This window comes from Hipposideros armiger, unplaced genomic scaffold (genome assembly GCF_001890085.2).
Source record: "Hipposideros armiger isolate ML-2016 unplaced genomic scaffold, ASM189008v1 scaffold_77, whole genome shotgun sequence".
Classification (NCBI taxonomy): Eukaryota; Metazoa; Chordata; class Mammalia; order Chiroptera; family Hipposideridae; genus Hipposideros; species Hipposideros armiger.
In genome coordinates, this window is record NW_017731427.1 from 224,655 (window position 1) to 233,664 (window position 9,010).

Consider the following 9,010-nt stretch of genomic DNA (forward strand, 5'->3'; position numbering starts at 1 on the left):
AAAACTGAGCAGTCCGTTTACTACCTGTGAGTGCAGAGGCCAGCACACCTGCGATTGCAAAGGGGGTTTGGCTGAGCATCTGGGTGGTAAAGGGGAGTGTGTTTCTGTAGTGACGGTTCACGGTGGGGACTGGGTTTCGTGCCCGTGTCCTCCACTCTGACTGCAGTGTGGATAAAGCAGAGGATGTGACGGGCGGGGCGGGGCGCTGTGCTGGGTCCTGGGGCGTCTGACACCGTAACTCTGGGATCAGCCAAAGAGACGACTCTTTCTTTCTTTGGTGCCTGGGCTCTGTACACTGAAGAAAGGAGGTGACAGGAGGCCCCGGGCAGGGGCTAGACAGGGTCACTGCTAGGTGGCGGTGGGGAGGCAGTGGGAGGTGCCCTGGAGGAAGGTCCGGGGCGCGTGTGTCAGCGCGGGGCTCTGCAGGTAGGTCTGGGGGGTGTTGGAAGGGACAGGCTGGGGCCTGGGTGTCCCGACCACCTGACCCTGGCTTGTGTCTCCACAGCATCAAGATGGTGCTCATGTGGACGAGCGGCGACACCTTCAAGACAGCGTACTTCCTGCTGAATGGCGCGCCCTTGCAGTTCTCCGTGTGTGGCCTGCTGCAGGTGCTGGTGGACCTGGCCATCCTGGCCCAGGCCTACATCTTCTCCCGCCACCCCCCAAAGCCTGCCCCCCACACGACGCACCCCACCAGTGCCAAGGCTCTCTGAGGCGGCTGGGAGGACGAGGACATGCGACTGTGGGCCCGCGACGGGTGGCCGGGGGCCCCGGGGTCCAGCATCTGTGAGCCTCGGCCCGGCACGCAGGGCCTGTGGTCTCAGCGGTGAGGGCCCTCGGCATGGCCGGGTCCAGGGTGCGCCTAGCCAGACGAGAGGGCAGCACACCAACGCACAGGACCCATGTCCTCGTTCATGTGGCCGGAGCTGGCCTCTCCGGGGCCACCTGCACCTGGCTGCCCCCCAGGATCCAGAACTCCGCCTTGGCCCTCGTCCTGGCAGTGGGGCCCAGAGGCCTGGCTGCTATAGTGGCCTCCTCCCTGGGGGTGAAGGGGCAAGTCCTAGTCCGTGCCAGGCGGGCACTGGCCAGAGCAAGCTCAGGGGGTTTGAACCACAGCCTGGCCTTCTCCATGAGCCCTAGAGGGGGTGGCAGGGTGTGGATGGTGCACGTGAGCTCCTGACGGCCAAGGGCCTGGGGCTGGGCCAGGCAGATGGACGCAGCCACCCCCAGGAGGGCCGTGTTTCCCCTCATTTTGGTAACGCACGCACCTGCAGCACATGGACGCGATGTCCATCTTCCAGGACGGGGACAGGTGAGGCAGGCCTCCCTGTGGTGGCCCCGCACCCCACACTTTGCAGCTCCTGGACCTGAAGTGACTTCCAGGGTGGTGGGCCACGGCCTGGTGACGGGGTCCGTGCCCACTGTCCTCTGCCTGTGCACGGTTCCCCGTGTCTACCGCACCTGGCTATGTGGGGTCCTCTGGCCTGACATGAGGCACCCCATGTTTGCTCCCCCCTTCAGTATTACATGAGCATCTCTACTGTGCCCAGCAGCCCTGTGCCAGCTCCCAGGCCCCCAAAGGCCAAGTGTTCCAGATGCTTCCGTGTGGCTCCCACAGGTAGCGTTTTCCCTTCTGCTGGGTGGAGGGGTGGCTCTCAGTGCATTGTCAACACTCTGTGGCCAGTGCCAAAGCTCTCGAGGGGCCTGTTGTGGCCGGCGGGAAGCTTTTGAAGCCAATACCTGAGTTTTCCTCGAAAATTTCTGAATGTTTCAGTGAGGATCCTGCTTAGTTCTTTGGCCTGAAAGATGCTTTGAAACCATTTATTTTAAACCATGAAGGGAGATGTCTGTAGCGTTAATTGCCTCTAAACTAAAACATCACCGATTGCAGTGGTGACCGAGTGTGCCCAGCTGTGGGAGCACACAGGCTCTGCCAATATGTGACTTTAAATCAATAAACCGCTCAAGGATCCAGTGTGGCCTCGTGAATGGAATCCGAGTGGGGCCTAGGACAGAGTGGAGCGTCAGTCCCCTGTCCTTTCACCTTGGGGGTCCCCAGGGAAGGGCCTACAGACTTCCCCCCCCCAGGGCACAGCCCTGGCCCCTGTCCAGTGAGACTTGGGCTGCGGCTCAGCCTCCCCCGAACGGTCCAGCCCCAAGAACAGTGACCGCAGGCGCCAGGGCGGACACCTGCCTAAGGGAGCTGGGCAGGTCTGGCTGTGCCCACAGGTGCAGTGGCAGGTGGCAGGCCAGGTCCCGAGTCTACCTGGTCCACCGTGGACGGTCCGTTTCCCCATCTGATGAGCTGACACGAGCACCCTTGCGAAAGCAGGCAGTGGGAGATGGGCTTCACCTTCCAGGGGTTTGTGGGAACGTTTCTTGGTCGCTGGTAAGACCCAGTCTTTTCAGTTCCCATGCTTCCCAGAGCTCCTGTCCACTTCCACACTGACCGACAGACTCGGGAGGGGGAGCCCAGGGGTTCCTGTGCACGCTGGGCGTGAGGAGGACAAGCAGAAACCCCGGCTGCCTTGTGGTGGCCCTGCAGAGCCCGGCTCTGCACATCCCACCGGGTCCAGCCCTGGGTCAGTTCCTGGCCGGTCACCGGGAACACCCAGCCCCACCATGGGGGGAGCAGGGCCAGAGCGCGGCTGGGGGTACCTGGGACTGAAGGGACACACCGGCTGGGCATGCACGGCCCCACACTCTGCATGTCCTGACTCCCAATAACTTCTTGGCCCCCCTGGTCCCTCTGTTTTGGGGAGGACGCTGGTGCTGCCTGAGAGGGAGTCAGCCGTGCAGGAGAGGGGGCACTTTTATCGGTCGCCGCGGTAGCGTCTCAGGACATGTCTGCTGAAGGCCCCACCCTGCCTCCCGGCCCCAGCCTCCCCTTCCTGCCCGGCTCACCCCCCACCTCCGCCAGGACGGGCTCTGCTAAAAGCTGGGATGCATGGCGATGGGTTGGGTGCCTGGCATCAGTGGGGCCTCTTGGTGATGCTGGTCCCCCTCCTGCAGGGTCTGTGGCAGCGATGTCTCAGGTGTCATGGTTCAGCCCTAACATGAAAAAGTGCAAAGCAGCATGCTTGGGAAAGTTCCACTGCTCCATGTCCAGATGAGAAAAGGCCCGCGTCTCCGTGACAACAGGCTTCCAGCAGCTGCACGCCCAGGGCCCCTTTGCACACCTCCTCTCTGAACCTCCTCCAGGCCTGGAGAGGGGGGGCACAGGCTCCTACAGGACACGGGTGGCCCTGGGGACAGGGTGCCGTCTGCAGGCAGCTGCAAGGGCAGAGGCATTTCAGGGGAGGGCTGTGAGGGGGTGACCCAGAGAGATGCACGGACAGTGCCAGGGCAAGAGGTAGGACGGGCTGTGACTGGCAGGGATGTGGGCTTCTGCAGAGCTGGGCGCACAGGGAAGGCCTTCCTCCCGTGGGGACAGCCCACCTTGGAAGTGGCAGGAGCTGGGCCTGTCCCCCCCCCACATACGTCCCTCCAAGGACTGCCCCCCACCGCAATCTCCCCCCTCCCTGGGGCCTCTCAGGCTGAGGAGCAGGGCAGGCCTGGGGACAGCGTGGCCTCGTCTTTGCTACAGGCTTGGAATTTCTAGGACTTCTTGAGCTTCTTTTTAGCTCGCCATAGAATCCAAACTTCAACGGGAAATAAAAGGAAGGACAGCCTGACGGTGCCTTGTAGGAGATGCTTTTACTCAAAGCACAAGGTGGCTCCCGTCCCCACCTCCGAGTCAGGCGGGGCCGGCCTGGGCAGCGCTGGGCAAGCAACATGCACGCGGACTGGAGACACCGCCGGGAGCGAGGCCCCCAGGGTGGCCCCTGTCCGTCCGCAAGCGGCGGGAGGCCACGACTGCGGTTCCGTTTCGACAGCTCGTGAGGGGCAGCCTCCTGTGCCGGGGACGGCAGGGTCCCCGGCCGGGTCACGCCGGCCCCGCGCGCACCCACTCGCGTTCCGTGGCGTCCCCGGCCGCGCCGGCGCCGTCGGGGCCCTGCGAGCTGTCCTCGGTGGCGCTGGCGGAGCGCGTGCTGTCCTCGCGCAGGGCCGGCGCCGGGCTGACCGCGCGCTGCTGCTGCTCCTTGAGCTCCGAGTAGGAGCGCGAGAAGGTGTGGAAGATGGAGGTGACCGGGAAGGCCATGAGCAGGATGCCGCTGAGGATGCTGCTGAGCGCCACCACCTGGCCGGGCAGGCTGCGCGGCACCATGTCGCCGTAGCCCACCGTGGTCATGGAGATGACGGCCCACCAGTAGCTGGCCGGCACGCTGGAGAAGTCGCGGCGCGCGCCCAGCTCGCGCTCGGCCAGGTGCACGAGCGGCGCGAACAGGGCCATGGCCACGCAGAGGAAGAGCAGCAGCAGCCCGAACTCGCGCGCGCAGCGGCGCACGGTCAGCCCCAGCGAGCGCAGCCCGAGCGAGTGGCGCGCCAGGCGCATCACGTAGAGCACGCGCAGCGCGCGCAGCAGCCGCAGCACCAGCCCCGCGCGCTCCAGCAGCTTGTTGCCGCCCGCGCCCGCGCCCGCGCCCGCCCGCGCCGCGCCGCCCGCCGCCAGGCCCACGAGCAGCGACACGTAGAAGGGCAGGATGGCCAGGATGTCGATGATGTTGAGCGGCGTCCGCAGGAAGGCGCACTTGCTCTCGGCCTGCAGCGAGCGCAGCAGGAACTCGAAGGAGAACCAGGCCACGCACACCGTCTCCAGCACGAAGAGGTTGCGGCACTTGCGGGAGCACTCGCCCTGGGGAGGAGAGGGACACGCGTTGGGGCGCAGGCAGGCCTGCACCCTTGGTTCCCCAGGATGGGGGGACGCCACGGCCAGGCTGCCCTGACTCCGACCCCAGCCCGTGCAAGTGTGCCGCTGCAGGAGGGCCAGGGGTGCCCACCGAAATGCCCAATTCCTGTAAAAATGAGACTTAATCGGAGATTGGCTTCCGGCATGAGCTCAGCCAATCTGCTCCCCAGCAAAACTGGTGAAAATCATTAAGAAAACAGCCATTCGGAGCCTCTGGAAACAGTCCTGAGGGCAAGCAGCAAATGCAACGTCAAGAGAATGAAGGCCCAAGTCCGCTGTGTGAGCCTAGACCCCCGAACCCCAGTCCCAGCTCGGGGAGGAGCCCCGCTCCGGAGGCTGCAGCTCGCAGCCAGGGCGTTCTCCTGGGAGAAGGGGCTTCAGTGTCTCTCACCCGGCCCCCAGCCGAGTGGGGTTGGGAAGAGGGCCACCTTCTCCCGCCCCGCCCCACTCGCGGTGCACGAAGAATACTGGGACCCCAACAGGTTACCCTGCCTCTGGAGGGGGGCTCATGCCAGGAGAGGCCAGCAGGGGGACCGCGGCCTGTCGCCTCCCCCTCTCTCCATAGAGCGCTAGCTTTGAGAATGGGGGTCACTGGAGAAAGCGGCTTGCCACTGTCCCCACCCGGGTCCAGAGCTCCTGATTTCTTCCCAAAGGATCTGACGTCGTTTACAGCAGAATGTGAAGAAGTTCAGGCCTAAAAGTTGCCCTCAAGAGCAGCAGCGGTTGTGCTGAAGGAACGTGGGTCCAGTGAAGGCGGGCCTGGGCTGCAGGGGAGAGCTGGGGCACAGGACAGACACGGGAGCCCGGCTGGGTCAGAACCAGTCAGGCTCGGCCTCAGAAGCCCCAGTTCGATAGGATCTGTTTGTAGAGGAACTGGCAGTTGCTCAGGGCTGGTGGGGGCTGGGGCGGTGACTGCTCTGGGGCACGGCTCTCTCTGGGGTGATGGAGGTGTGAATGAGCCTGTGGTGACGGCTGTACAACCCTGCGCACCCTGCACGCTGTTGGTGGAGGGCATGCAGGTGAATTATATGTCAGGGAAGCTGTTTACAGAAAGACTTCATCTCTGGGCAAATCCAGAGTGTGGATCAGGCTGGGTGTGGGGACAGCACACCTGTCGAGGCCCTGCTGGGAGTCCCATCGTTGGCATCTCAGACCACAGAACATGCAGACCTCTCCACGCTGCCCAGCTGCTGGCGGCCTGGCCCGGGCACGTCTCACCTTTGACTGCAAACCTCTGGCGAACCCCCTCCCCAGGTTACATCAGGGCTGAGGAGCTGCTAACTTCAGGACACACAGGCTCTGCTGATGGTCACCGCACAGCGCAGTGTCCGAGCTGTTTGCTGGAGCAGCGGTTTCTGTCCACAGTTGGAAGGCCTCTCCTGGCCATCGAGAGCACACGCGACCTCAGCGATGGTTTCCACTCCAGACACACATTCTCAGGAGAAGCAGCACTCGCTGCCTCCCTCGAGGTGCCCGGCCATGGGCGGGAGGGGTAGACAGCGAAGGCCACACACCTACTGGCCACTCCACAGAGGCGGGGTGAAGCGGGGCTCTGGCAGTGACGGGGGCTGGGGGTTAAGGGTCAGCACTGCCTCTCTGTCCAAGAGCCCGGAGCAGCCTGGTCACTGAGCCTCAGAGACCACGTGACCACACCACTTAGCTCCGACACCTCCGCACTTCCTCCAAACAGGAGGCATCAAAATACCTACGTGGCCCGAGGGCGACTGCAACCTGGCAGTGAAGGACGGGGAATGTCTGTGCTATTATTGCTGGGGTCACTTCTCCTGGGAACCCTGGGGAAGCAAGGCTTACATTGGGCACGCCATTTCGGTTTAGAATGTATGTTTCGGTGTCAAGAGAATTCAGAACTTTCTGTGGATGTTTAGGGTTCTGGTATTTGTTCTTGAGACAGGATGGAACCACTGAGCAAGTCACCCTGAGGCCTCGGAGCCTTTCTTTCCTGAGAGGGGCCACAGCCACTGCCTGACCAGTCCTGCCACGTACCCAGGACGGTGCTGAGGCTCAGACCTCGGACAGGCCAGGGTGGGTCCTGGGTGCACACCCTCTGGGTCCCGCAGCTGGAGGCCACAGCCCGGGGGTCCCATGTAGCTGGGGGGCACAGGGTGAGCGGCCTTGCTCGCCTCTCCAGCTGGGTATGCCTCGAGGTGCCCACAGTGAAGAAGCACATTAATTTTGTTGAAGACACTTTCTTCTTAGGTTCTGAAGAGCTATTGGCGACATGTGGTGAATATTATGCTCAAAGATAATTTAGGGTTGAGTGTGTTCCACGAGGTGTCCAGGTGTGCTTTCCTGCGCCCTCCTGCTGCAGGTAGGCATGTGTGGGCATATGTGCCCTCCCGCTGCAGGTGGGCATGTGTGCCTGACAACAGGCCTTCACTCCTCAGACATTTCATCTTATCTCCAAGGGAAGCCACCATGCTTTCTGGCCAACTCTTGTGTCACAGCACCAACGCACCCTGGCGAAACCCCTCAAGCAGGAGGTGGGACTCCTTAAGGAGAAAGAAACATCTCACGTCTGCTCAGGTTGAGACCATGAGCACAGCACAGGAAGTGCGGGGACACTGGTGTCCCCAGGAACAGCACTTGCAGTGCGTGGCCCAAGGTTGCAGGCCCAAACGTGGATGAACCTGGAGGACATGATGCCGAGTGTCAGCCAGTCACAGAGCACAAACACGGTGTGCATCCAGGTATGTGAGGTACTTGCTGCAGTGAACATCCTAGAGGCAGGAAGTAGATGGTGGGTACCAGGGCCAGGGGAGGGCAGGGTGACGGGCACTAGGGAGACGGCGTCGCAGCTTTACAAGATGAAAAGAGTGCGTGCATGGATGGGGTATATTTACACCACGGAAGAGCGCACTAAAAAACGGACAAGATGGCAAATCTTATGTATGTTTTTCACGCACACAACGCTGGTGAAACAACTTTTGCTCCTGCGGCACGGACAACACCCAGCACTTCTCAGCAGCCACACCGTGCAGTCGCCCTCAGGACAACGGGCGGCACATGGCCATCCTCCCTGCATGTGCTCCCCAACCCCGCACGACAGCTCTTTAACCAGAACTGACTTGGAAAGACAGCTCCTCCGTGGTGTGAAGTGGTGCTTCAGGAAATGGGGAAGGGGTGGGGGTGGACATGAACACTGGGTGACACGGACACACCGGGACGCCAGAGAGGATTCGGCAAGGGCCAGCTTGGCCGCTGGGATGCTGTGCTGGCTGAGTCCCTAAGGCCCCCTACCCCCTGGTCCTTATCTAATGACCACCCCCCTGCATCATGTATGTAGTTACTGCCGCCTAGAAAACCCAAATATGTCAAGTATCTTTTTAGAAGCAGAATCCAGAACTTGGGCCTGGTTAAGACAACTGGAGACAGCTCATGCATCGGACAACCAACAATGAACTTGCTGAAATTTACAAACTGAACCTGCAGTCAGGGTTGCGACTCTTGGGCACACCAAGTAACGGCCAATGTTCCAGCGGGACGTGGATGTTTCCCTTCAGCTCCTCACTGTCTGAGCTGATACCCCCGAGCTTGGCAGAACGTTCCTCCCAGCTCCGAGGCTCTGAAGCTGAGCTGCCCTGCCTGGCCGCAGGGCCCCCTCCAGGGCAGGGGCAGGCAGATATTCTCTCCCCGCCCTTCCCAGCAGGAAATATAGGCAGCGGCACTCTCAGGCAACACAGCCGTGTCCTTCAAACACTGGAGCACCCCGTTCTCTTCTAACCCATCCACCTGGACCCCACGACCCGCAGGCTCCCCCGACCGTTTCCTGAACATTCCATGACACGCCCTGTGCACAAACGCTGACCCCACAATGACATTTCTGCGCGCATCCCACGTGCCGGCGTTCTCACAGGACAGAGGTGGGAGGCGCGAGGAGGCTACTGTTTGCGCAGGAGGAGCAGCCCGGCGCCTGGCCCTCTGCCCCGGACGCCTGCGGAGGTGGCATCCCGCGGACCCCGGGCGACAGGACTTGAGCGACAGCTCTAGGCCTCTATGAAGCTGAATGCGTCCGCCCCAAGGTGACCACACTTCAGGGCCTGAGGGCTGCAGAAACTCGGGGCAGAAGGCCGCTGAGCTCTGGAACTTGGCCTCTGCTGTCCGCCCGCCTCTCCCCGGAGCTTGGCCACGGCGCGCCCCGCGCCCGCGCTCTCAGCCACGGAGCGCGGGTGTCCGTGCCGCCCCCCCGGCGGCCGCCCCCAG

At 62.6% G+C, this 9,010-nt stretch overlaps 2 protein-coding genes and 1 long non-coding RNA gene across 5 annotated transcripts in view; 1 reads left to right on the forward strand and 2 right to left on the reverse strand.

Moving 5' to 3' along the window:
• SLC66A2 (solute carrier family 66 member 2) overlaps positions 1-1,972 on the forward strand; it is a 35,113-nt gene extending 33,141 nt beyond the window's left edge. For 2 of the 3 annotated variants that reach the window (XM_019643376.1, XM_019643377.1), the window contains one exon: positions 506-1,972. In XM_019643376.1, coding sequence (XP_019498921.1) covers positions 506-713 — 208 coding nt within the window. In that variant the 3' untranslated portion in view covers positions 714-1,972. The remainder of the gene's footprint in view (positions 1-505) is intronic. The other variant, XM_019643378.1, reaches the window with a different exon arrangement.
• Positions 1,916-3,444, reverse strand: LOC109383195 (uncharacterized). The gene is made up of 3 exons (XR_002124101.1): positions 2,905-3,444; positions 2,267-2,491; positions 1,916-2,006 (listed from the first exon to the last, which is right to left on the reverse strand). It is a non-coding gene; the product is annotated as an uncharacterized LOC109383195 (long non-coding RNA).
• A 237-nt stretch (positions 3,445-3,681) lies between these two features.
• The window catches only part of KCNG2 (potassium voltage-gated channel modifier subfamily G member 2), a 27,372-nt gene continuing 22,043 nt past the window's right edge, over positions 3,682-9,010 (reverse strand). Inside the window, exons 4-7 of the mRNA XM_019643340.1 lie at positions 7,324-7,437; positions 6,794-6,898; positions 5,780-5,787; positions 3,682-4,735 (exon numbers count right to left, since the gene is read on the reverse strand). Of these exons, the coding sequence (XP_019498885.1) occupies positions 3,926-4,735; positions 5,780-5,787; positions 6,794-6,898; positions 7,324-7,437 (1,037 nt within the window). The 3' untranslated portion in view covers positions 3,682-3,925. The remainder of the gene's footprint in view (positions 4,736-5,779; positions 5,788-6,793; positions 6,899-7,323; positions 7,438-9,010) is intronic.